Below are 27,356 nucleotides of genomic sequence, written 5' to 3'. Positions count from 1 at the left end.
AACATAAATTCTGCCTAAAACTATGAATAATCTAATTTTCGGCTACTTTATCAACAGATAGACGAAAATAATCGTTTTCTTTGCAAATTGGTTGATTTACGAGGCGGTGAAATCGAACAGCCAGTTTGGTTTTGGCAGACCAACATTTAGGGTAGTGACTCAGTCGGGTGTTCTTCGGTTTATGTATCTGTAGAATCACTAAACTCGTGGTGTACGATCTTTGTCCTATTCTGTTCAAGTTGGGACAAACCTGTCGCATTGGGTGGATTGTCGCAACAAATGCACGTTGCGAAATTATTGTCATTATTGTTGCGCGATGGATGAATTTTGATTCACTGCCCATAAGCAACTTCTGGTCAACATTGGAAAATTTTGGAGGAAACCTAGCAAGAACTTCAGGAGATATTCGTGAAAGCTCTTTTGAGGGTATTCTCGAAGCAGTTGCTTTAGGAATCCAAGAAATGCGCTAAGAAACTCCTTGAAAAATCTCAGAAAGAACTCCTTGGAAAATCACAAAAGAAACTTTTGAAGAATTTCCAGAAGGAACTACTGGAGAAATTCTCAAAAAAGGAAATCCTAGAAAGAACTTCTTGGCAAATCCAAGAAGAAACTTCTTGTGGTTTCCCAGAATTCCTGAAGGAACTACCAGAAGAAACTACTGGAATAATTTCAGCAGAAAAAAATGAAAATAAAGCCCTGCTGAGTCGATTGACTGACTTCAACTTGTTTTTCCGTGGCTTATGGTCGAAAGGGCCTAGTTATCACATAATCCGAAATTTTCTGGAGCAATTCTTCAACGAATCCTTTGATTCGCTAACGATTGCTCAAAAATTGCAAGGGGAAAATATCTAAAAATGCTTCAACATATCCCTGCTGAAGTTCTTGTTGGAAAAATTGAAAAAAAAACTACCACTGGAGGAATTTCTGCAAAAATCCTCCTGTTTCCAGCATAGTTGTTAATAAGGATTTCCATAGAAAATGGGACAACTAAGAGCTCTGGTAACATTTACAACGACACCCTTAAAAAGATAAGATAAGATAAGACCCTGGAGATATAATTCAAAAAATACCAAAAGGAATCCTGACGGAACCATTGGGTGAATTCCGTAATAAAGTATCTGAATGGATACACAGAAGAATTCCTGTAGAAATTTCAAATGATTTTCTACATGGATAAAACAAAAAAAAATGCCTGGATGACTTCCCAAAGGAGATCTCTGGAAGTATTCTCCTATGAATCAGTAAAAAACAAACAAGTAATTGCATTGCTCCCTACATACGAATCAGTGGAGTAATTTCCCTGAAATAATTTCTCAACGAATTCATGAGAAATTTTCGTATAAAAAGGGTATTGGTTCTCTTATTGAGCATATATGCATATGACTCCCATTTTTATCCTACGAAAAAAAAACAAAACATTAAAATGTTGTACGTTTTGTTTCTTATTTTGTATTTTTTGTTAGAAGTGAGAACGCATGAATACAAAAAGAACGGAATCAATCGGTGCCGTGATCGCTTGTTTTCGAATAGGATGAATTTGGGAGCGTAAGATTACTTATGATACTCAGAACTTTCAGATGAATTCCTGAAGAAATAAAACTCTGGAAGAATTCTCAAACGATTCCCTTGAGAAGCTCTTCATGAAATCTATGACTCTTTAACCTTCCTAATACAAGAATTACCCTGATAAACAAGGAGGGCTAAGTGTCACTACGAGTTAGCTTAGCTTAGCTTAACCCTTTGAAGCCGGACCCTAGGCTAGTTCATCTCGGGCCCCACGCTTTACTTCCCTTTCGAAGGAAGAACTCACATTTTACGAGTTTGTCGGCAGTGAGATTCGATCCCAGGTCCCAGGTTTCAACCATCACACCAGGTCCGCTCCACCTAAGCCAGAATTTTTCCAAGCGTTATTATGGGGTTTTGTCTACGTTTTTCTGTAGTTTAGCAGTGTAGTGTAGTAAGCATAGAGCGGTTAGCGGTAGAGTTTTAAAAATAATATTTTTATGCATATCCTAGGTCATCCAAACTATTCTTGAGTTTAAATCCTTAAGTCTGTGGGTGTAACGATAACTGCTTTCATTATCCAAAGCTACGATTTGTAATCTATCATGTCCAGTAAGTCTTCTGAAAGTTCAATAGGCAGTATCAGATCAGTCGGAATATCCCAGGTCAGCCAAACTGTTCTTGAGTTTATATCCTAAAGTGTACGGGTGTAACGGTAGCTTCTTTCATTATACATAGCTACGATTTGAAATCTATCATGTCCAGTAAGTCTTTTGAAAGGTTAATAGACAGTATCAGACCAATCGGGGTATCCTAGGTCATCCAAACTGTTCTTAAGTTTTAAGTTCATTGTGAGAATAACTCCTGTTACTATCAGGAGCTTAATTTTAGGATAGTTTTTTTTTCCTTCTAAACCATAGGGGGATAATCTGCTCAACAGACACCCTAACAGAAAGTTAGGGTAGTGTAGGTCTGACAGGCCGTCTTCTACAACAAAAGTAAAATCCAGGACTACTCTCTCCTCGTACCCACTAAACCATTCCTATGGTCGCCAAACCCTACGTCTCTCCGGAACCACCAAGAAGGTATTGCTTCAGAGAGGGGCTAGTGCACATCGCACCCACAAGGTTAGCTGCGTAGCCTGCAGCAACGAACATCGATGACTCGCTTTGGAGAGTCCATCACGGTAGCATGCTGGCGCTTAGCCAGTTTCCCGAGTGGTTCTCGCCACTCCCTTTGTCCTCGGAAGGCGGGCAGAGTCAACCCCGCCCGCGCCCTACTGCTGAGCGGACATCAAGAACTGATGCCCACATGCAACCCGATCTGACCTGCTCGCAAAGGAAGGGTATCACTACCCTTCAGGCCCTATCAGATGCATCCGTAGGTTGCTGACGGCAGAGACTCCACCTGCCCCGACCCTTGCCGGGGACCCCTTTCCAACCGCGGGCTTGGATCCAACCCAGTAGACCGACGCCACGACAGCACCGCTACCGGGACTTCCTCTCCGCGGCCACTTAATCGCTGTAAGGGTCGATCTCGACCGCAGGGCACCGGTATGACCTACGAAGCCGACTCCGAACCCCTGGACCACCTCTTGTACAGCATCTGGACTAGCCATTCTCCGAGTCCACGCGCCACCTTCTCTGTAGCTCCCAGACGATGTGGGTAATAGCCGTTGAAACGGCGTTCCAGCCAAACTCATCCCTACACATCCTCTGGACGAAGTTGTCCGGAGTTGTGTCCTCTCCGCATGTGGCAAGCATGCGGTCACGCATTGTGCGAAAACGCGGGCACACGAACAAAACGTGTTCCGCCGTTTCCTCTAAACCATTACACACTGGGCATTCGGGAGAATCCGCCCAAGTGTTTGACGGAGCGCTTTGACAGGATAGTACACTCTCCTACACTGATCTCCGTCTGCTGCTCCGACTTCAGGTTGTTAACAACCGTCACCTCTGTCTTGTGGTGAGCCAGCTCCAGTTTCCTGGACCGCATCCACGCCTCCACAACCTTGATCGAGTGGTTGGTAGTCAACTTTACCTCCTCGATCGTTTCACCGTAGACTTCGAGCGTAATGTCGTCGGCAAATCCGACAATCACCACTCCCGCTGGATACTCTAACCTCAACACCTCGTCGTACATGACATTCCATAACACCGGACCCAGGATGAAACCTTGCGGGACTCCTGAGGTTATGTGAAAGCACTTCCGACCCACCTCCGTGTCGTAGACTAGTACACGATTCTGAAAGTAACTTCCGAGAATCTTGTACAGGTACTCCGGTATCCCCAGACGCAAGAGCGCATCGGCAATAGCAGACCAGCTGGCGCTATTAAACGCATTCCTTACATCCAGAGTCACTACCGCGCAAAAGCGAATTCCCCTCCTCTTAGGCTCGAGTGCTTTCTCGGCGGTTTTTATAACCGACAAGATAGCGTCTACGGTGGACCTCCCCTTCCGGAAGCCGTACTGGTTACTCGAAAGACCATTTTCGCCCTCGGTGAACCGCAACATTCTATTGAGGATGATCTTTTCGAGCACCTTCCCCGCCGTGTCAATCAAGCATATTGGTCTATATGCCGATGGGTCTCCGGGTGGTTTCTCCGCCTTTGGCAATAGTACCAGGCTCTGCCTCTTCCAAGCTTCTGGGAAAACTCCCTCGTCCAGACATTTCTGCATAGCATACCTGAACATCTCGGGAGCCTCTGCAATAGCTATTTTTAAGGCCAGGTTCGGAACTCCGTCCGGACCTGGGGCCTTACCTACGCTAAGGGACTTAGCTATCACCGCAAGTTCCACATCGGTGACCCTCTCCTCATCGCCAGCCCCAGTCCCCGGCTGTCCTACGAAAGGAGGCCAAGGACTAGGATCATAACGCGGAAAAAGTCCTCCAATGATCCCCTCCAACATCTCTGGAGATTGCTCTGTAGGAGCCATCACCCCTCTTGTCTTGGCCATAACGATCCTGTAAGCGTCACCCCACGGGTTCGTATTGGCACTCTGACAGAGACCCTCGAAGCAGGCCTTTTTGCTTGCTCTTATCTCGGTCTTGAGCGCGGCTTTTGCAGCGGCGAACACCACCCGCCGTTCGTTTCGCTCTTCCTCTGATCGTTCTCGCTGCATCCGTCGCCTAGCCCGTAGGCAGGCGCGGCGCAGGTCCGCAATCGCGTCGGTCCACCAGTAAGCCGGTGGCCTCCCATTTCTAGGGTGGACTCGCCTAGGCATGGTCGCATCACACGCACGTGAGAGCACCGCTACCAGCTCGTCGCCGTCTAAACCGATTAAGTTTCGCTCACGGCGGAGCGCTTCCCTAAATACCTCTTCGTCGAAGTATGATGTCTTCCACCTACGAGGGCTTGGCCTTGGCCTAGCCGCCTCTTCTTCTATCCGCTGTCTGCTGTTGTTGTAGTCGATACTGTAGCGAACCGCCAGGTGGTCGCTGTGAGTGTAGCCATCATCTACTCTCCAGTTCGAACTGCTTGTTAGGCCAGGACTACAAAAGGTCACGTCAATAATTGACTCCGCTCCGTTTCGACTAAAGGTACTCTTGGTACCGACATTAGCCAAGTCGACATCTAAGATGGCCAGTGTTTCTAGCAGGATCTGACCCCGCTGGTTCGTGAAACGGCTTCCCCATTCCACGGCCCAGGCATTAAAGTCGCCCTCTATTACCACCGGCCTTCGCCCTGTTAGCACGGTCGTTAATCGGTCCAGCATTTGCGTGAACTGCTCGATCGGCCACCGCGGAGGCGCATAACAGCTGCAGAAGAAGACCCCGTTTACTTTGGCGACCACGAAGCCCTCATAGGTAGTAGACACCAACTCCTGAACGGGGTATTTACCCGTCGTCCATATCGCCGCCATTTTTCTGGTCCCATCCGCGACCCAGTTGCCGTTGCCGGCGGGTACTCGGTATGGGTCCGAAATGATGGCGATATCCGTCTCCCACTCAGAAACCGCCTGACAAAGCAGTTGCTGAGCCGCATCACAGTGGTTCAGGTTCAGCTGCGTTACCTGCACTGTGATTTATTGTTCACTGCGGCTTTCTTAAAGGCCGGGCACCCTGGACCACCCATCGTATGTCTGTATTTCGAGGTTTTCCCGGTACAGATCATGCAGATGGGCGGACTCGTGCAGCTTTAGGCCTTATGACCTTCAGCGCCGCATCGCTTACACAGTTTGCGCCTGTCGGGGCCTTTGCAGTCCCACGACTTGTGTCCTGGTTCCAGACACCTGAAGCAAACCTCTGGTGGCTCGTGGAGTGTCAGGTGACATACACACCAGCCCACCTTTATACTTCCTACTTTAACGGACTTTTTAACATCCGCCACAGGTAGCTGAACCAAGGCTATCTGTGTCCCTGCTGGCCCTCTCCGTAGCTTAACGGCTGCGGCGGCCACCTGCACATCGCACTGTTGCCGCAGTGCCGTGACGAGCTCTTCCACTTCGGTGATCTCGTCAATGTCTTTGACCTTCAGAGTCGCCTCATGTGTCAGAGCCCTCACCTGCACACCCTCACCAAGGACCTCTTCTGCCAGTCTCTTGTAGGCGGCGCCCTTGTGTTCCTTCTGGCGCTTCAGCTCCAGGATCATCTCACCTGTACGAGTACGTCTAATACTGCGTACGTCGGCTCCAAGACCCTCAAGCTTGGCGTCGCTTTGCATCGTCTTCAAGACGTCCAAGTACTTAGACTGTTCCGTCTTGATGACGATAGCGTCGCCTTTCTCGCGCCTGGCACCTGCCTTCCTACGCCTTGGCTTGGCGTCCTGCACTTCTGCCTGCTGATTCACCTTCTTCTTCCTCTTCCGCTCTACCTTTGTCCAAGGAGGGTCCTCTCCTTGGATCGCCCTGCTCTGTGGCTGCTGAGGGCCCACCATTGGTCGCAACCCCTTGTTCCCATCGTTCCGGGACGGGCCAGCCTTTTCAGGCCCACCCTTCCCAGCTTTCCGGGAACCCTGGCTGGGGTCCGACTTTCCGGCATTACCACCGGCTTTCGGGGTTATTATACGCCTGGCCTTGCGGGCGCCGCCAGACAGCTCCTCACCTGACGGCTGCCTCGCCCGCTTCTGCGAATGCTTGTCACGTTTGTCACGAGCATTCGCTTCCACTCTCTTCGGACTACCCGCGAAAGAGAAGGCCTCCGTTTGTGTAAACTTATACGCCTTCTCTTTTGCGGGTTCCGCCGCTGCTGCAGCCAGCAACGCGACCGCGTGCTCCTGCTTGGCCTCATCGACAGACGCTCTAAGCCGAAGCAAGGCCGTTTTCAGGTCCTTGCTTATATTCGACTTAGTTGTCGCAAAGTCGATAATTTTGCCAAGCTGCTGCTCAGCTACCTCTAATGCGGGCCGTCCTTTTCCTACTACTTGGCTGATGGCCCTCAGCAACCATGCTCCGTCCATAACCTCCGCCGGCTGGCTTGCCGTGGAGTGGACAGGAGCTCCCACGCTTGAGCTGCGTAAGCAGCTTCCAGCACCTGACTCCTCGCTTCTCCTTGTTGGAGACCTCATCAACCCGCTTCTTGCGAAGGGGTTGATCGCACCACTACTACCTGCTACACTTGGTTTTTGAATTTGTTTATTATTACTCATATTTTATTCCCACGAGTCGCACGAGAAAGAATGTCCACCACGCCAGAGCTCTGCATTAACGCGGTAAGGGACAGCTTACTGTGGGGGGGTGCCCAGGTGCCCCACAGGCTCCGTTAAGGATCGAGCATCTTTTTCACCCCCTCGATCACTCATTCCTCGGCACGGGTCGCTTGACACCTTGAATTGGGGTTAGTAGTCCTATTCTTAGCCGGCAACTACGCGGCTGACTCGCAAGCGGGGGGGTGCGTCAGGCCCCAGGACATCCGTCCCTGCTGCCCCGTCAGGATAGTTTGGACGACCCTCAATGTCCCAAAGGTTCATAATAATATATAGTAGACTTCGATTGGTCCAGTTACCGCGATTGATTATGAAACGTTACTCAGTATGTCAGATATAGTTGATGTTACGAGTGTAGACTTGAAGTTCTGAACTCAAAGATAGTTTGGCTGACCTGGAACATTCCCATAGTGTCTTTAAATGATGTTTGAGATTTCAAGAGCTTCATGGATCTCAGCAGATTAAGCTATGCTATTATTTATGGTGAAAACACATAAAGTTATTCTTGTAAATTTGAAGGACTTAATTATAGAACAATTTGGACGACCCTGAATGTCCCAATGGTTTATAATAAGCTAATAGACTTCAGATTGCTCCAGTAACTGCGATTGATTATGCAGCGGTATTCAGTATAACAGATATGGATACTGTTACGAGTGAACTGACCTGAAGTCCGGAACTCCAAGGTAGTTTGGCTGACCTGGAATATCCCTGTCTACAAATGACATTTGAGATTTCAAGAGCTTCGCGGATCCCAGCAGATTATGCAATACTATAATTTATGACGAAAACACAGTTATTCTTGTAGGTTTGAAGGACATCACTATAGAACAGTTTGAACGAACCTGAATGTCCCAAAGGTTTATAATAAAAAAGTAGACTTCAGATTGGTCTAATAACCATGGATAAATATACAACGTTACTCAGTATAGCAGATATGGCTGTTGTTACGAGTGTAGACCTGAAGTTCTGAACTCCAAATGAAAAAAAAAAATGACATTGTAGATGTCAAGAGCTTCACGGATCCCAGTAGGTTATGCAATGCTATTATTTGTGGCGAAAATACATAAAATTATTCTTCTAGATTTGAAGGACTTCACTATAGGACAGTTTGGAACACCTAGAGCATCCCAGAATATAAAACACCTTTTGATATGATTCTTGAAGACTAAATGAAAACATATAAACGTAACCCACATCCAAGTTCAGCTTTTAGAACAACTGGTATGACAATTATTTCGTTTTTCAAAATTTCATGGTGTGCAGGATGTTCTAGGTTATCAAGAAGCCCCAACTACAAAAATTCCCATTTTTCCCTAATAGAGGACTCATGTTGCAACAACTTTGTCGAATACAGTATTCTATTTTATCGAATGGGTGAATTTATAAAGCTGTTTCTATGTTGGGGTCATCCTCCGGCTCCAAAGGGTTAAACTGACTACTCATATCAATCAAAACGTAAAGAATCAGTGCCTAAATAATCTGTTTTCAATTATAATGAACATAGGAGCATCAGGAATAATACTCATACATTAGAAGAAAGTTCTATTCAATTATCTTAATCCATACAAAGAGTGTATGTAGACTAGACAAAGCAAAAAGCATATAAACTTCGTTCATCGGTAACTAACAAAATCAAGAACAAGAGTACCACATAATTCCAAAAATCCACAAAAAGCACCAGCAACCAGACCAAACAGTTCATTGTCCAGTTCAGTCCAGCGCTCTTCTCGACTGGCTCGACTAACAGGCTCCATTTCCAGTCATACTGTACTGGCCAAACGATGATGCCGGCACGGAATAATCCAGAGGCGATAGAATCCAATTACGGGTTTATCGTTCTCCTAAACGCTTGAACAAGATCCAAAAAATAACCATAACCAAATTAGATATCAACTGACGACTGGCATGCGGTGACAATATGTACACCCATGCCGGACAAGTATGTTGCACCTCACGCGTGAACCTCGCATCTCTCTCTCCCCCAGAGATTCAAACCGATTAAATTTCAATTTATAAATCCAGATATATCTCAGCCCAGTTAGTAAATCCCTGTCGCTACAATGTGTTGCCTTTTTCCTCTCGTTTGCAGCCATCGGGATCTGAAGCCGGAGAATCTCCTCCTCGACGACAAGAACAACATCAAAATAGCGGACTTTGGAATGGCCTCACTGCAGCCGGCAGGATCGATGCTGGAAACGTCCTGCGGTTCTCCGCATTACGCCTGCCCGGAAGTGATTAGGGTAAGCGTTTCCGTCAGCCCAGGTAGAGCTTCTCATTCACATCGCTGACGGTGCTTCCGTTTTTTTCTCTCTCTCTCTTTCTCACATTTTCAGGGTGAAAAGTACGATGGCCGACGGGCGGATGTTTGGTCTTGCGGTGTGATCCTGTACGCCCTGCTGGTCGGTGCGCTACCCTTCGACGACGATAACCTCCGGCAGCTGCTCGAAAAGGTGAAAAGAGGAGTGTTTCACATTCCACACTTTGTGCCACCCGACTGCCAGAGCCTGCTCAAGGGCATGATTGAAGTCAATCCGGAAAAGCGACTGACGGTAGGTTTCTGAAATGGGTGGGTGACGGTTAACGGGGTGTAGGTTTTCCATACGTTTTGAGTCTACTTTCAAGGCTACATATTGGGACTAGTACGTCTAGAAATGCGTAATTATCAAATGAGTCCAATTTATCTTAAAGAGTATTCATCATGGGTGTTTGAAGTAGTTGATGAACATAATTTTTTAGTATTTCAACATCACTACGTATGTGGAGCGGACCTGGTGTGGTGGTTAGAACACAAGACTATCACGCCGAGGACCTGGGATCGAATCCCACTCCCGACATACTCACAAAATGTGGGTTCTTCCTTCGGAAGGGAAGTAAAGCGTGAGTCCCGAGACCCGAGATGAACTAGCCTTGGGTTAAAAATCTCGTTAATACAGACAAAAAAAACATCACTACGTGGACCGTTTGAATGTTTGATATTTTTGATACCAAAACTAGATTCTAAGTACAATTTTCAATCAAAAAAAGATTTGCACTTTCCGGACATTTCTTTGAAAATATCTCTTGGGTTTTCAACATGGATTTTTTTTTTAATTGTTTCCCCCAGGATTCTTGCAGAGATTTTCTTCGGCATTTTTGCCGGAATTCCGTCAACAATTTCTCCCGTGGATTTCTTTAGGATTTTCCGGGATTTTTTCCTGGAATTCCATGCCTCGGGCAGAAAAGCCCCATAATGAAGAGTCATTAATTAATTGGAATTCCATTAATAGATAATCGCGGGAAGTTTGATTGGTTTCTCCCGAGAATTCAACCGGGTTTTTATCAAGGATTACTTCAGAGATTCCATCAGGAATTACTCCCGGCATTCTTTAGAGATTTCACCCGCAATTCCTTTGGGGATTTCTCCCAAGACTCGTTTTAACATTATTTCAAGAGTTCTTCCCGGGATTCATTAAGGGATCCTTTAAGGGATCTTTCCATGATTTTTTTTTATTTATTTTTCATTCTTTTATTCCTCCCGAGATTATTTTTTGAACTTCTTCTGACATTTTTTTCTCGGGATTCCTATGGCATTCTTTACAGGAATCCTTCATACCTCCAAAAATTCTTTCTGAAAATGTGCTGTGAAATAGAATCTTCTTGAGGTTCCTTCATTTATTCCTCCCGGGATTCTTTCATGCATATTTACCGGAATTCCATCAGAGGTTCCTACCTAAATTTATATAGGAATTTCTCTCGGGATTCTTTCACGGATTATTCCAGAGATTGCATCAGGGATTCATTCAGGATTATTCCTCGGTGTTACCCGGGATGTTACCCGAGAAACTTCTCCCGGGATTCTCTCAATGATTCCGTATGTGATATCCCCTGGGATTCCTTCAAAACTCTTTCAGAAATCCCTCCCGGGATTCTTTTGGAATCCCTCCAGGATATTTAAAGGGATATCTTTTCAAGATTCTTTTAGGGCTTACTTAAAGATTTTTTGAAGGATTTATATTCAAGGATTTCTCTCGTGATTGCTTCAGGGATATTTTCCGGCATTCCTTCAAGGTTTTTTCCCAAATATCCTTCATTGTTACCAACCGGGAATTCTTCCCCGCGTTTACGGATCCCTCCCAAGATACATTCAGGGAATCTTTCAAGGATTTTTTTTCTGGGACTTATTTCATTTATTCCTCTCGAGATTATTTTGTAAATTTTTTTCGGAATTTTTCACGGGATTCCTACAACGATTGTCGAACAGAGGAGAATATCAAATTAATAACAACAGAATCGCATAGCCTTTTTTTATATCATAATTTGTTATTATTAACTTATCGAAGTATTACTTTTATATAACATGTAAACTTATTTTGTTATGATCGAGTTATTGGGATTAATCCACTGAATAATATTTCAATAACATACTTTGTTGTAGACCAAGTTTTGTTATTGTTCTACTTTTGAAAATGTACAAATATCAAGACCAACAATTGAAAAGGCCACAACAAGTTTATAACAAAATAATATATGCTAATAACATAAAAAATACTGATTCTATTATACAGTTTTTAGGCCAAAATAACATATTTTATTATGCTGTTGATATTTTCTTCTGCTCGGAATTCGCTCCAAGTTTCCTTCATTGATGCTTCCCTACTTCACTTCTGGGTTACTTTCAGGAATTCGGTCAACAATCCCTTCATATTTTTTCTGGAATGTTATAAATCAGAGTTCTTTCGGGGTCCCTTCATGAAATTCTTAAAGGTTCAATTTATTGATATTTTACGGTATTACATCAGGGATTCTTACCCGGATTCTTTTACGCGCATTATTCCCAAAACCGTACCAGTGACTCTTCCAAGATCATTCCTAGGTTACTTTAAAAACGTTTCCCGGGATCCCTACATTAGTTCCTTTTGGGATTCCTCCAAGATTTCCGTCTTTTTCAGAAATATCTCGTGGGATTCTTTCAGGGACACCTCCAGGATTCTTTCAGAGATCTCTCCCGAGATTCTTTCGGGGATCCCCCATCTTTTGATATTCTTTAAAGGATTCCTCAAAGTTTATTTTATAGATTTCTCCTGGGCTTCTCCCAGGATTCCATCATTAATTCATCCTTTGATGTTTTTGGGGAATTCCTCCTGAGATTCTCTAAGCAATTCTTTCAAGGATTCCTCCCGGACTTCTGTAGGGACTTAGCCCGGGAGTCTACCCGAGAAATGACATTTTTGACATTCTTCTGCCCTTTGTAGCTAGAAAAATCTTTAAATGAATCTCGGGAGCAATATATGAAAGAGTGCCATTTGATTAAGATTTTATTTGTGGCGATGGACCTATACTGTTAGAAGTTTTGCGGCCAAGGAATTGGTCTAGGTGATGTTCCATTTTTTATTCCAAGTTCATAACAGTTCTAACAATTCTGAGAACATAACAGATCATATTTCGAATAGCTCCACCAGTTCGTTCCCAATTGCTATGTTCCGTCAACGATGATATAAAAGTAACATAATTTCTGTTCTGAAATAATCCATATGTGCAAAGAGTTCCACAGATTTCTAAGGCGCTGTCCATAAACTACGTTGACTAATTTTTGGCCTTCTCAGACCTTCCACTCCACGCCCTCGTACACTTTTGTCCAGGGGGTGGATCACAACGTCCGAGGCCATACTGTCCCGGTCGTTAAGTCACGTCTTTTTGAGACATAATGTCTAAAAGTTTAGGCTTCATAATATCCTATGTGCATTCTTTTCTTGGAATATGTGAAGTATCTGCATGTTTGGACGTTATGTCCTGGAAAAATGCGCTTTAAAGCCCTGGTTATGGTACTGAGCCTTATGTCCATACAAAAGTTTTCGAAATATGTATGGACCAAACTCTTTGACCGAACACCCCGTCATCCGAAGAGTCCACACGTATTTAGTTAATGGACTGACCCTAATGGCTTCGGAAATAAGAGCGAGTAATGGCTCTCAAGTCTAGGCCCAATGGGACACGGATACCTGTCTTTCGTCCCTGGAAGATAGGGACCATGGAGTGACATTAACATTCTTAGCTACGTCACTCCCACATAAAACTGAGTGGTTGGTACGAGGTGTTGTCCCCAATTGTTTTGTAGAATCAACCAGGCTACACAGTAGGCATCTCCGATATACTCTCAAAGCAATAATAAGGACAAGGAAAATTAAATAGTCGATTCCATAGGATTCTTCCAATGAATAGATCTGACTAGACTATATTAGACCCTAATGGTTTCGAAAAAAAATCTATGAACTCAGAAAATATCATGTACGCAAGCAACCATGCTGTTGAAGCTGTACGTATTGCATAAAAAAATAACGCACATTAATTGACATGCATTACTCTATATAATCCATTAAAGTTGAATTAAAGTGGGAAGTGGCGCCACTATTGTTGAATTACGATTATACCAGTATAATCGCAAGTCAGCAATAGTGGCGCCACTTGCCTCTTTATTTCAACTTTAATGGTTAATGTAAGGCAATGCATGTCAATATATGCGCTTCAAATATGCATGGTTATTTGGGTAATTTCTTGTGTTGATAGTTTCCGGGAGATACACGAAAAAGGGGATGATTAAAAAACAGAAAATAACTCTGTGGATAACCACCACAGGAGACTTTTGCAGTAGTTTTCAACGGGATTCCTCTAGGTGATCCACTAGGAATCCCTCCAAAGGATCCACTGGAAATTTCTCTAGGAGATTCACTAAGAATACCACCTGAAGTTATACTGGTTATACTCTAGGAGTTTCACCAGAAATTTCTATAGAAGTTCCAGCGGAAGTTCCGCATGAGTTCTACCAGAAATTCCTGTAGGAGTCGCACAGGGAATGCGGGGAGTTTCTCTGGTAAATCATCTAGGGTTTTTGGTCCATAAAGAAAAGTTTACGAATTTCCTGGAAAATTCAAGAAAAAAATTCCGGAGGAACTTTTTTGCATAAATTTCCAGACGATCGCCTGTAGACATTTTCTGAGAATCTCCTGAACAAAATTGCAGAAGATCAAATGGAGCAACCATTGCTGGAGAAATTCCTTGTAAAAACCCTAGATGAATTCGTCTGTGAAAGCCCTAGAGGAAGTCCCGGTAGACCTCCTAGAACCTAGAAGAACTCCTGGTGGACCTCCAACAAGAATACCCGGTGAAACTCCTAGAACAATTCTCGGTGAAATTTCTAGAAGAATTCCCGCTAAAACTCCTTAAATTTTTCCTACAGGAACACCTACGGGAGACCCTGATGGAAATCCTAGAGAAATTTTCGTCGTAGTCCTAGAAGACTTTCCAGTGGTACACCCAGAGCAACTCACGGTGGAACTTCTAGAAGATTTTCTAGTGCAACTCCTAGAGGATTTTCTAATGAAACTCCTCGAGTTATTCTGCAGTAAAATCTAGAGGAGTTTCCGTTGGAACTCACTACAGAAGCTCTCGGTGGAAGTCTTGAAGTGATTCCCGAATGATCTCCTAGAAGAATTCACGAAGGATCTGTACGATGAAGCTCCTATTCACAGAGGAAATTTTCCGGTTAAACTTCTAAACGAATTTATGGAGGATTTTTTTGGGAAATTAGAGTGGTACTCCAAGACAAATTTCCAGCTGTAATTCTGAACGAATTGCCGGTGAAGCTTTTGGAAGAAGCCCTAGTGGAACTCCCGGGGAGAGCAACATTCTAAACAATTTCCAAAGAAATTGCTGGTGAAACTTTTTGAAAAGTTCTCAGTGGAACTCATGGAACAATTTCCGGTAGATCTCCTAGAGAAACTCCCGGTACTTCTGCGGAAATTTGCGGTAGAACTACTAAAGAAATTTCCAGTGGAACTCACAGAGAAATTGTTGTTGCAACTTTAGTGAAATTCCCAGATGGAACTCTCAGAAGAATCCTCGGTAGAATTTCTAAAAGAATTCTCACTTTCGCCACGGAATTCCTGCGGTAATTTCCAATCAAAGTCTTAAATGAATTTACAGTGGAACTCTTATGGGTATACGCAATGGAACTCTTACAGGACTTCTTGGTATCTTCTGCAAAAATTCTTAATCGACTCTTATCTAGAGAAATAACCTGTGATATTATAAGAAGATTTTCATGCGGAAATTCTAAAAAATTTTTTGTTGAAACTTATACAGGGTTTCGCGATGAAACTTCTTCTGGATTTGCGGTGGAACTCATACAGTAATTATCGGTCAAACTCCTATAGAATTTCTTTATGTAATTCTGACAGCCCAACAAAAATTGTTGCTGTACAAGAATGGAACAAACTACTCTTAAGCAAATTATAGCTTAATAAACTGTTATTCGGCTCGTTCTTGAGAATGTTTTCCGGTTGAACTCATAGAAAAATAATCGGAACTGCTAAGGTCATTCTCTTTAGACCTCCTGAAGGAATTCTTGGTGGAACTGTTGGAAGAATTTCTGAAGGATTCCCGGTGGAACTTTGAGTCTCAGCGGAACACCTGCTGAAATTTCCACTCGAACTTCTAGCTAGATAAATAATAGGTAGAACTACTTGATAAACTCTCTTTTAAACTCCTAGAGGAATTCCTGATGGAAGTGATGAAAGAAATTCCTTCCGGAATTCCCAATGAAAATCCTGTAGGAATAATCGGTGCAACTCCAAAAGAAATTCTCTTTGGAACACCTGACAGAATTTATAAACTTCAAGCTCGTTGAGCGCCCGCTCAGACTTAATCGATTTCGCTCCAATTTTGAACGTAGCTTCTGGGAGTCCGTAACAACTGGTTCAGGAGGTAAAACTACGATTTTGTTTTATTTTTTTTTTTCATATATGTGTGGGCCACCCTATCCAGTCAACACGAAGTCGTATATGATGTAGAATAGGATGCTAAAGTGGAGGCCATATGCGTACATGCTCCCATTTAACCGCGTGTAACGTGTACGGGACTAATTACAGGTCACTGTCCTTGTAAATCTCCCCTCAAAACAATTGGGAGAGGCAAGATGATAAGTGCTGGTTTTGCAAACTAGAGAGCGAAAGCTCTGAGCATTTACTGTGCGAATGTGCTGCGTAAGCGTAAGCGCTGACAATATTTTGATAAGGGCCTGTTGGCACCGTGGGAAATATGGGTCTGCTATCCCAAAAGGGTGCTGAATTTCATTACAAATATAGTACCTGATTGGGACACACGCCAACTACTAGGAGGATAATCCCTTCTAAATAGGGGCGAATACTTCCAGTACGGCAAAAACAAAGAGGATTACACCACAATAGATCAAATAAATGATTGCAGTGGTATCATGTTCGCAACACAGGAAAAAAAAACGCGTGTAAAGTATACGCATATCGCCTCCACTTTAGCATCCTATTCAACATCATATGCGATCGTGTGTTGGCTGGGTAATGGCGACCCTCGTGGGGGGTCACAACGCACAGTATGCTCAAACAACCCATTTGCACGTATAATGAAGTTTATGACCGTGTTATACGTACTTTTATGCGATTAAGTTACATCGTATAATATGCAGCTAAAGTGCCTTTTTCGTGCAAAAGTGAAGGCGACATACGTGTATTGGCGGGGCAACAATAACGCCATATGAATTAAAGCGATATCTTATGGGGCGTACAATGTGCACTATTGCGATGTAAAATAGCATCTTATGCAACCTAATATTAAAAAACAAACAATTATTGTTGCCTCAGTGTCTTTTGAAAAAAGCTTATTAGTTATGACATTCTAATTCAGAGTATTTGTTGAAACGCACTTGGATCACCGATCGATAGAACATCTGGATAAACCCGTCAAAGCGTGATTTCCCACACTATCCCTCTCTGGCTAGCGTCATCCATTGTTAATATCGTATAATCATCGCAGTACGTAAATATGCGAATTAATTTTACACTTTACGAATTCGCTAACAAACTTTTTACGAACAAGTTAAGTTCATGGCAATAAAACATCAAGACGACTTTTCAGTTTATGTCGAAATACATATATGTCAAAAGATGCAAATTCTTAGTGGCATTAAGAGGAAAGTACTTAACCCGATTATCTTTTTACTTATACTTTTATTTTACTTATCAAAATATCGTTTACTACGATGTAGTCATACCATATCAATACCATATAAAAGTTGATTTGTATTCTTATGTGACTTTTCCGGATACATCGCAATAAGATCAAAAAATAACATCAGATGCGATGAAAATTGTCCTTTCGCCGTACTTATATGCGATAGTAACTTAAAATAGTAGTTTATACGATGTACTGCGTGCATTTTTATGCGACTCCTGGTTGTCTGGGTGGGAGACCATGTATTGTATAGCCAATAGCCATATTATTATTACTAATAGTCTACATTATCATTGAACATTCTAATCGAATTTCAGTTGTCGGAAATCAACAAGCACCCCTGGGTAACCGCTGGCGGCAAGGGGGAACTGGAACTGGAGCTGCCCATGATGGAGGTCGTCCAAACGCACGTAATCCCCAACGCCACCGCCGTGGATACGGACGTTCTCAATGCAATATGCTCGCTCGGTTGTTTCAAGGAAAAGGATAAACTGATCCAGGAGCTGCTTAGTCCTAAGTAAGGGTTCAGAGACAGGATTCAGACCGCAGAATAACTAATCTATTTGTTGCTTGCAGTCATAATACAGAGAAGGTGATCTACTTCCTATTGCTAGATAGAAAAAGACGACGACCGGCCGTCGAGGATGACGAAGACGTTCTGCGGCCTCGGAATGATATCATAGAAATTGCCGACCCGCCCCGGAAACGACTGGACACGTGCAGGATCAACGGTAGCAGTAGTCTCTCCTCCTACGGTCAGATTAGCGAAGGTTCTCCGCTGACCTCCCGGCGGCAGACCTTCAACAATGGCCGCAGCCACAGCAGTAGTAGGCGATCTCCGTCGTCGGTACCGCTGTCGCGAAGCTCATATCAAAGCCCTACCCGAGGGGTGCCGGTGAACTCCAGCCAGCCGCTCTGTAAGTGAACTGCGGTTTTACGGGGCGAAATGAGTCGAGTTGTTTCATGGTGATTTGCCTTTATTTCAGCTCAACTGCATCCTCCATCCTCTCCGAACTCGGTAGTGAATCGACACGCGAACTACGCGTGTCGAGATAGAAAGTCTCAAATGATCGAATCTTCGTCACCGGTCCATCATCGAGCCAATTCCGGACCGGCAATCACCGTGGGTCTGTTTTCGGAAACCGATTCCAATAATAGTGAGTGGCTTTGCGCGATTTGTAAAGGAATCCTGATAACAGTTTGCTGTTCTCCTTTCAGTGACATCCTCAATAAACGCAATTCCTGGATCTCCGATCTTGGGTGGTCCGCAGAACCTATCGGCCGTCAACACCGGTAGTCAACTGTGGAAAACTCGGTTGACAAACATCAAGAATAGTTTTCTCGGTAGCCCCAAATTCCACCGGAGGAAACTTCAAAGTAAGACGTGAACTTCTGTGTAAGATTTTTGTTATGTAAACTATCCGTGTTGCTTTCAGTTTCCAACGAAGAAGTGCACCTTACACCAGAATCTTCGCCCGAGTTGACGAAAAAGTCCTGGTTCGGTAACCTGATGACCACCGAGAAGGACGAAACGTTTACGGTGCTCGTCAAGGGAAAGCCTCTGGCGACGGTCAAAGCCCATCTGATTCATGCCTTTTTGTCGGTAAGTTTGCGAGGGATCGTTGAGATTCGCTGACAAGTCTGGGATAACAGTTACATTTTTCAATAACACAGTTATAGAGCCAGTCTGTGCATTGTTTGATAATACGGTAGCCACACCTTACATATCTGTTGTATCCTTTTCCCATTTGCCAAGAGGCCACTTCGTTTCTCCATTTCCATAATATTGTTCAGCAAGTCAACTCGACTAGTCATATGATTCGATGATCCTGAATCTAGGAGCCAACCTTCACTGATGTCCACTTCGGAGGCTGCAAAACACACATTTCCACGGAACGCCTCCTTCTCCTCGGTTGTTACCACAGAACGTAGCTTCGGTCTCATTGCACCTCTTGATGACTCATTCCGTACTTTCTTCAAACTTTCACAGCCAGATTAGTGGAATTGCCGCAAGGATAGCTTACGCGTCTATTGTCCGATCCTCTTGCTTGTTACTTTCGCTGCTAGTCTCCAAGTTCTTGGCAGTCTTAGTTTCGTAGCCATGTTCAGTAATGTGAAATCATCAAAACAAGTTGTCTTTTGTAATAAATTCTGTACCATGGCGACAGTAACAACAGTCTACAGTGCGTCCGGATGACCGCACTCTTACTTTTGTAAGAAATTCTGTCTAATGGCGACAGTAAAAACAGTCCACAGCGTGTCCGGATGACCGCACCCTTAAACAGTCCACAGCGCGTCTGGATGACCGCACCCTTACTTTTGTAAGAAATTCTGTCTCATGGCGACAGTACAACAGTCCACAGCGCGTCCGCAAGACCGCACTCTTACTTTTGTAAGAAATTCTATCTCATGGCGACAGTAAAAACAGTCCACAGCACGTCCGGATGACCGTACCCTTACTTTTGTAAGAAATTCTGTCTCGTGGCGATAGTAAAAACAGTCCACAGCGTGTCCGGATGACCGCACCCTTAAACAGTCCACAGCGCGTCTGGATGACCGCACCCTTACTTTTGTAAGAAATTCTGTCTCATGGCGACAGTACAACAGTCCACAGCGCGTCCGCAAGACCGCACTCTTACTTTTGTAAGAAATTCTATCTCATGGCGACAGTAAAAACAGTCCACAGCGCGTCCGGATGACCGTACCCTTACTTTTGTAAGAAGTTCTATCTCATGGTGACAGTACAACAGTCCACAGCGCGTCTGGATGACCGCACCCTTACTTTTGTAAGAATTTCTGTCTCATGGGGACAGTAAAAACAGTCCACAGCGCGTCCGGATGACCGCACCCTTACTTTAGTAAGAAATTCTGTCTCATGGCGACAGTACAACAGTCCACAGCGCGTCCGCATGACCGCACTCTTACTTTTGTAATAAATTCTATCTCATGGCGACAGTAAAAATAGTCCACAGCGTGTCCGGATGGCCGCACCCTTACTTTTGTAAGAAATTCTGTCTCATGGCGACAGTAAAAACAGTCCACAGCACGTCTGGATGACCGCACCCTTAAACAGTCCACAGCGCGTCTGGATGACCGCACCCTTACTTTTGTAAGAAATTCTGTCTCATGGCGACAGTACAACAGTCCACAGCGCGTCCGCAAGACCGCACTCTTACTTTTGTAAGAAATTCTATCTCATGGCGACAGTAAAAACAGTCCACAGCGCGTCCGGATGACCGTACCCTTACTTTTGTAAGAAGTTCTATCTCATGGTGACAGTACAACAGTCCACAGCGCGTCTGGATGACCGCACCCTTACTTTTGTAAGAATTTCTGTCTCATGGGGACAGTAAAAACAGTCCACAGCGCGTCCGGATGACCGCACCCTTACTTTAGTAAGAAATTCTGTCTCATGGCGACAGTACAACAGTCCACAGCGCGTCCGCATGACCGCACTCTTACTTTTGTAATAAATTCTATCTCATGGCGACAGTAAAAATAGTCCACAGCGTGTCCGGATGGCCGCACCCTTACTTTTGTAAGAAATTCTGTCTCATGGCGACAGTAAAAACAGTCCACAGCACGTCTGGATGACCGCACCCTTAAACAGTCCACAGCGCGTCTGGATGACCGCACCCTTACTTTTGTAAGAAATTCTGTCTCATGGCGACAGTAAAAACAGTCCACAGCGCGTCCGGATGACCGCACCCTTACTTTAGTAAGAAATTCTGTCTCATGGCGACAGTAAAAACAGTCCACAGCGCGTCCGCATGACCGCACTCTTATTTTTGTAAGAAATTCTATCTCATGGCGACAGTTAAAACAGTCCACAGCGCGTCTGGATGACCGCACCCTTACTTTTGTAAGAATTTCTGTCTCATGGCGACAGTAAAAACAGTCCACAGCGCGTCCGGATGACCGTACCCTTACTTTTGTAAGAAATTCTGTCTCATGGCGACAGTACAACAGTCCACAGCGCGTCCGCATGACCGCACTCTTAATTTTGTAAGAAATTCTATCTCATGGCGACAGTAAAAACAGTCCACAACGCATCCGGATGACCGTACCCTTACTTTTGTAAGAAATTCTGTCTCATGGCGACAGTAAAAACAGTCCACAGCGCGTCCGGATGACCGCACCCTTACTTTTGTAAGAAATTCTGTCTCATGGGGACAGTACAACAGTCCACAGCGCGTCTGGATGACTGCACCCTTACTTTTGTAAGAATTTCTGTCTCATGGCGACACAGTAAAAACAGCCCACAGCGCGTCCGGATGACCGCACTCTTACTTTTGTAAGAAATTCTGTCTCATGGCGACAGTAAAAACAGTCCACAGCGCGTCTGGATGACTGCACCCTTACTTTTGTAAGAATTTCTGTCTCATGGCGACAGTAAAAACAGTCCACAGCGCGTCCGGATGACCGCACCCTTACTTTTGTAAGAAATTCTGTCTCATGGCGACAGTACAACAGTCCACAGCGCATCCGGATGACCGCACTCTTACTTTTGTAAGAAATTCTATCTCATGGCGACAGTAAAAACAGTCCACAGCGCGTCCGGATGACCGCACCCTTACTTTGTAAGAAATTCTGTCTCATGGCGACAGTAAAAACAGTCCACAGCGCGTCCGGATGACCGCACCCTTACTTTTGTAAGAAATTCTGTCTCATGGCGACAGTACAACAGTCCACAGCGCGTCCGCATGACCGCACTCTTACTTTTGTAAGAAATTCTATCTCATGGCGACAGTAAAAACAGTCCACAGCGCGTCCGGATGACCGCACTCTTACTTTTGTAAGAAATTCTATCTCATGGCGACACAGTAAAAACAGCCCACAGCGTGTCCGGATGACCGCACTCTTACTTTTGTAAGAAATTCTGTCTCATGGCGACAGTAAAAACAGTCCACAGCGCGTCTAGATGACTGCACCCTTACTTTTGTAAGAATTTCTGTCTCATGGCGACAGTAAAAACAGTCCACAGCGCGTCCGGATGACCGCACCCTTACTTTTGTAAGAAATTCTGTCTCATGGCGACAGTACAACAGTCCACAGCGCATCCGGATGACCGCACTCTTACTTTTGTAAGAAATTCTATCTCATGGCGACAGTAAAAACAGTCCACAGCGCGTCCGGATGACCGTACCCTTACTTTTGTAAGAAATGCTGTCTCATGGCGACAGTACAACAGTCCACAGCGCGTCCGGATGACCGCATCCTTACTTTTGAAAGAAATTCTGTCTCATGGCGACAGTAAAAACAGTCCACAGCGCCTCCAGTCTTCCAATACTAGTCGCTGGAGGAATACTATTCCTGGAGCAATCCCTTGAAGAATTCCCGGAACAACCCCTGGAGGAATTTCTGAAAGTATACCTGGAGAAGTTCCTGGATAAATTGTGGAAATTCCTGGAGGAACTCAGGAAGGAATTCCTAGAAAAATCTCTGAAAAAATCTTTTGAGGAATTCTTAGATAAATTCCTAAAGGAAACCTGGAGGAATCCCTGAAGCACTTCCTTAGAGAGAACCTTGAAGGAATTCCTGGAGCAATCTCTGAACGAATTTCTGGTGTGATACCTGGAGCAATTTTTGGATGAGACCCAACGGGAATTCTCTGGAGAAATTCTTGGATAAATTCTCGAAACAATCTCTGGAAGTATTCCTTGGGAATACCTGGAGTTATCTCCAGAGGAATTCTGGGAGGCATTTCTGGAGAAATTTCTGAAAAATTCCCTTGAGTAGTTCCAGGAGGAATTTCTAGAAGATTTCCTGGAGGAATCTCTGGAAAGATCCCTGGAGAAATTTCTGGAGGAATCCCTGAAGCAATCCCTGGAGGAATATTTGGATGCATTCCTGGAGGAATGCCTGGAGGAATCTCTGAAAACATCCTGAAGGATCCCTGAAGAAATCCCTACAGGATTTCCTGGAGAAATTGCTGACATAATTCTGAAAGATTTCCAGGAGTAATTCTTGGAAAATTGCTGGGGTAATTCCTGGAGGAGTTCCTAGAGAAATTACTGGAAAAATCCTGGAGGAATGCCTGCAATGCCAGATTCCTTGGAGGAATTTCTGGAGGATTTCTGGAGGATTTCCCCTGAGAAATGCCTAGTCCCCTTCGTGGTGGTATTCTTAGAGGAATCCCTGACGTGATTCCTGGAGAAATCTATGGAGAAATTCCTGTAGGAGTCTCTGGAAATATCCTTCGAGGAATCCCTTGAAGAATTCTTGAATGAATTCCTGCAAGAATTAGTGGGGAATTCCTGGAGGAACTCCTGGGGGAATCCCTGAAGCAATTCTTGGAGGAATATATGGAGGTATACCTGGCGGAATCGCTGAACGAACTCCTGGAGAAATCTGTGCAAGAACCCAAGGAAGAAACCCTGTAGGAATTCCTAAAGGAATCACCAGAGGAACTTCTGGAGAAATCTCTGGAGGAATTCCTAAAGGAATTGCTGGCGGAATTTCTGAAGGAATCTCTGGAGGAATTGCTGGGGGAATTTTTAGAGTAATCCCTGCTGGAATTTCCAGAGGAATTCCAGGAAGAATTCCTGGAGGAAATCCTGATGAGATGTCTGGAGGAATCTTCTAAGGAATTCGTAGAGGAATACCTGGAATAATTACCGAAGAAATCGCAGATGGAATTCTTTGAGAAATTCTGAAGGAATCCTTCAAAGAGTTCGTGGAGGAATCCCTGAAGCAGTTCCTGAAGAAATTCCTGAAGCAATTTCAAGAGGAATTCCTAAGAGAATCCCTAAACAGTACGTGGAGGAAGTACTGAATAAATTCCTGGAGGAGTTCCTTAAAGGAGGAGGAATTCCTGAAGGAATTCTAAGAAGAGTTCCAGGGGGAATCTTTGGAGGATTTTTTTAAAATAAGTTGTTCCAGAAAGAATCACCGAAGGAATTCGCGAGGAATGCCTGCAGAGATTCTCGGAGCAATCTCTAGACAAACTCATGTAGAAATCTCTAGAAGAATTACTGGAGGAATTTCTTGAGAAATTCCTAGAGGGATATCTAGAAGCATTTCTGTCGGAATCCCTGCAGCAATTTTCCAGAAGAATCCCTGGAATAATTCGTGGAGGAATCCCTGAAGAAATTCGTGAAGAGAAATTACTGGAGGAATCCCAGGAAGAATTCCTGAAGAAATCGCAGATAGAATTCTTGGACAAATCCTGAAGGAATCCTAAGAAGAGTTCATTGAGGAACTCTTTGAGGAATCCCTGTAGCAGTTCCTGAAGGAATCCCTGTAGAATTTCCTTAAGAAATCCCAAAAGGATTCCTGGGAGCAATTCCAAGAGGCATTCCTAAGGGAAACTCCCCTCCCTTGCCCCTCTCTGGTTACGGCTATGGCTTTGAACGCAAATATAGATTAAAAAAGCTTTGTTCCGGGTTGACGCAATCAAACTTTAATTTTCCCCATACAACGTTGACCTACTCTTTTGTGTATACATCAAGGGGAATAGTTGTACTATAAGATGTATTGATGGACATCCCCCTGCACCCTTTCCCTTTTTGGTGGGGTGACGAAATAGGTGGCTTTTTTAGCATTTTTCGGAAATGTTCGGAGGAATTGTTAACATTCATGATTTTCAACATTGAAAAATAGGTTACAGAGACCCTTGATGTCTGATTTACTTCGGTGATCACGTTCAAAAACCTAGATCACCCTAAGGCCTCCAATACGTTATGGAATTTAAGTCTTATGCTCTATAACCGCCTGAATGTTATCAATGCAAAAAAAAATCATGGGAAAATTATACAGAATACTCATAGAGCCGCAGGACTAAAGCGGGCAGCTGTTTTCGGTTTGTTTGGATGTTCTAGGATATCCAAACTATCCTAGAGTGAAGACTGACATGGTCAACAGGATCTACCGCAGCGGCTTTTGACCGATATGTTCCGAGTTGCTTTGTAATTGAACGAACAGTACTTTTTACGGTTTCGGGACATTTCAAGGTTTGCAAAATGTCCTGAAGTTTAGGACTTTCAAGTTCTACTTCTGGAGTTCAGGACTTTCAAGTACTGCAGAATCTACCTCAATCGCCATCTAATCTACGTATTTTTTTCCGGTTGTTGAATAATAAAAGTTTGCTGAATGTCCTGAAGAGCAGGACTTTCAAGTTCTACAAAATCTACCATAATCGCCATTCAATCTACGCTTGCGGTTTACGGTCATTGTTCTCCAGGGTACTCCGTAATTCTAAGAGAACATCTTTTTGAGGTTGTACGACATTGTAAAGTATGCAAAATGTTGTAGAGTTCAGGACTTTCAAGTCCTACAGAATCTACCTCAGCTGCCATTCAATCAAACGTTTGCAGCTAATGTTCTCTGATATCCATGATGCTCCACAACCCAACGAGAAGGCAGTTTTTTGGTTGTCGAATATTGTAAAGTTGGTTGAATATCCTGAAGTTCAGGACTTTCAAGTTCTACGAAATCTACCACAACTACCATTCAATCTACGCTTACGGTTTACGGTCGTTGTTCTTCAGGGTACTCCATAATTTTAAGAGAAAATCTGTTTGAGGTTGTACGACATTGTAAGGTATGCAAAATGTTCTGGAGCTCAGGACTTTCAAGCTCTACAGAATCTACCTCAATTGCCATTCAATCTACGTTTGCAGTTATTGTCCTCTAATATCCATGGTGCTCCCCAACTCAACGAAAAAGCCTTTTTTCGGTAGTCGGATATGGTAAAGTTTGCTAAATGTCCTGAAGTTCAGGACTTTCGAGTTCTACCAAATCTACCAAAATTGCCATTGAATCTATTCATGCGATTTACGGTTATTGTTATCCATGGTACTCCGTAGTACTACGAGATAATCTTTTTCAGGTTGTATGACAGGTTGTAAGTTCTACAAGTTCTACAAGATCTACCACAATCACCATCACCAATCTACGCTTGCGAAATGCGGTCATTGTGATCAACAAACATTTTTGCTGTATAAGAGTTGAACAAACAACTCTTAAGCGAACTTTAGCTTAAGAAACTGTAATTCAGCCAGCTCTGTTTCTTGGGAATCTATGCTTGTTGCTCACCTCTGCTGTTGTTCAGGGTGTTCCAGAATGGCAAGGAAAAGTCTTGTTCACGGTTGTCAGACATTGTGAGGTCTAAAAAATGCCCGGAAGTTCTGAACTATCAAGCTCTCCAGCATCTACCGCAATTCCATTTTACGCTTGAGGTTATCCATCGTACAGTACAAGTTCTACAGATATCGGTGAACATCCATGTGGTTCTCCGCAATCTAAACTAGAAGTCCTTTTACGGTTGTCAGACATTGTGAGGTTTGCAAAAATACTGAAGCTCAGGGCTTTCAGGGTCTACTAAATCTGCCACAATCTCCATCTTAATCTACGCGTGCGGCTTATCCAGTATATTGCAATCACAAACCATTCATTTTATGATTGGCAGCCATGGTTAGGTTTGCGAAATATCCTAGAGCAAAGAACCTTCTAAACAGTTTATCAAGTTCTAAACAATTAACCTCAACCACCACTGAATCTACAATGATTTTCTTTGAGATTCTTTCAGGATTTGACCCGGGATTCCTACATCAATCTTACCCCTTCAAGGATTCTGACAAGGGTTCCTCCAGAATTTTTGCTGGAATTCCGTTGGGGATCTCTCCGGGCATTCTTTCTTTGATTACTCTCGAAATTCCTTTAGAGATTCCCCCCTTTAGAGATTCCTTCATCGCTTTCAAGGAGTTGAGGTCGAAAACCGTATCTGTCACAGGGTGCAAACACATAGTTGGAATTAACCGGAACAGTATTTAACTCGATTTTCTTTTTCCATCAGATATGTTCTCTAAATTAGGGCCCATATAGCCGAGGCGGTAAACGCACGGGTATTCAGCAAGACCATGCTGAGGGTGACGGGTTCGATTCCCGGTCGGTCCAGGATCTTTTCGTAAAGGAAATTTCCTTGACTTCCTTGGGCATAGAGTATCTTCGTGCCTGCCACACGATATACACATGCAAAATGGTCATTGGCAGAGGAAGCTCTCAGTTAATAACTGTGGAAGTGCTCATAGAACACTAAGCTGAGAAGCAGGCTTTGTCCCAGTGAGGACGTTACGCCAAGAAGAAGAAGAAGATGTTCTCCGATATTACATCAGGTATTCCTCCCGGGATTTCTTAATTGATGTCTCCTAGGATCCCGTAAGAGATTTCGGGTTCTATCACGGA

The 27,356-nt window shown here is 44.0% G+C and overlaps 1 protein-coding gene across 1 annotated transcript in view; it reads left to right on the top strand.

Moving 5' to 3' along the window:
- Window positions 1–27,356, top strand: part of LOC109407563 (serine/threonine-protein kinase BRSK2) — a 47,775-nt gene that overhangs the window by 16,137 nt on the left and 4,282 nt on the right. The window contains exons 5-11 of the mRNA XM_019680636.3: window positions 9,241–9,391; window positions 9,485–9,700; window positions 17,489–17,688; window positions 17,748–18,088; window positions 18,158–18,328; window positions 18,390–18,548; window positions 18,608–18,774. Coding sequence (XP_019536181.1) covers window positions 9,241–9,391; window positions 9,485–9,700; window positions 17,489–17,688; window positions 17,748–18,088; window positions 18,158–18,328; window positions 18,390–18,548; window positions 18,608–18,774 — 1,405 coding nt within the window. The remainder of the gene's footprint in view (window positions 1–9,240; window positions 9,392–9,484; window positions 9,701–17,488; window positions 17,689–17,747; window positions 18,089–18,157; window positions 18,329–18,389; window positions 18,549–18,607; window positions 18,775–27,356) is intronic.

The sequence above is a fragment of the Aedes albopictus genome, chromosome 3 (assembly GCF_035046485.1).
Source record: "Aedes albopictus strain Foshan chromosome 3, AalbF5, whole genome shotgun sequence".
Taxonomy (NCBI): domain Eukaryota; kingdom Metazoa; phylum Arthropoda; class Insecta; order Diptera; family Culicidae; genus Aedes; species Aedes albopictus.
This window is presented reverse-complemented; position numbering and strand designations above follow the sequence as displayed.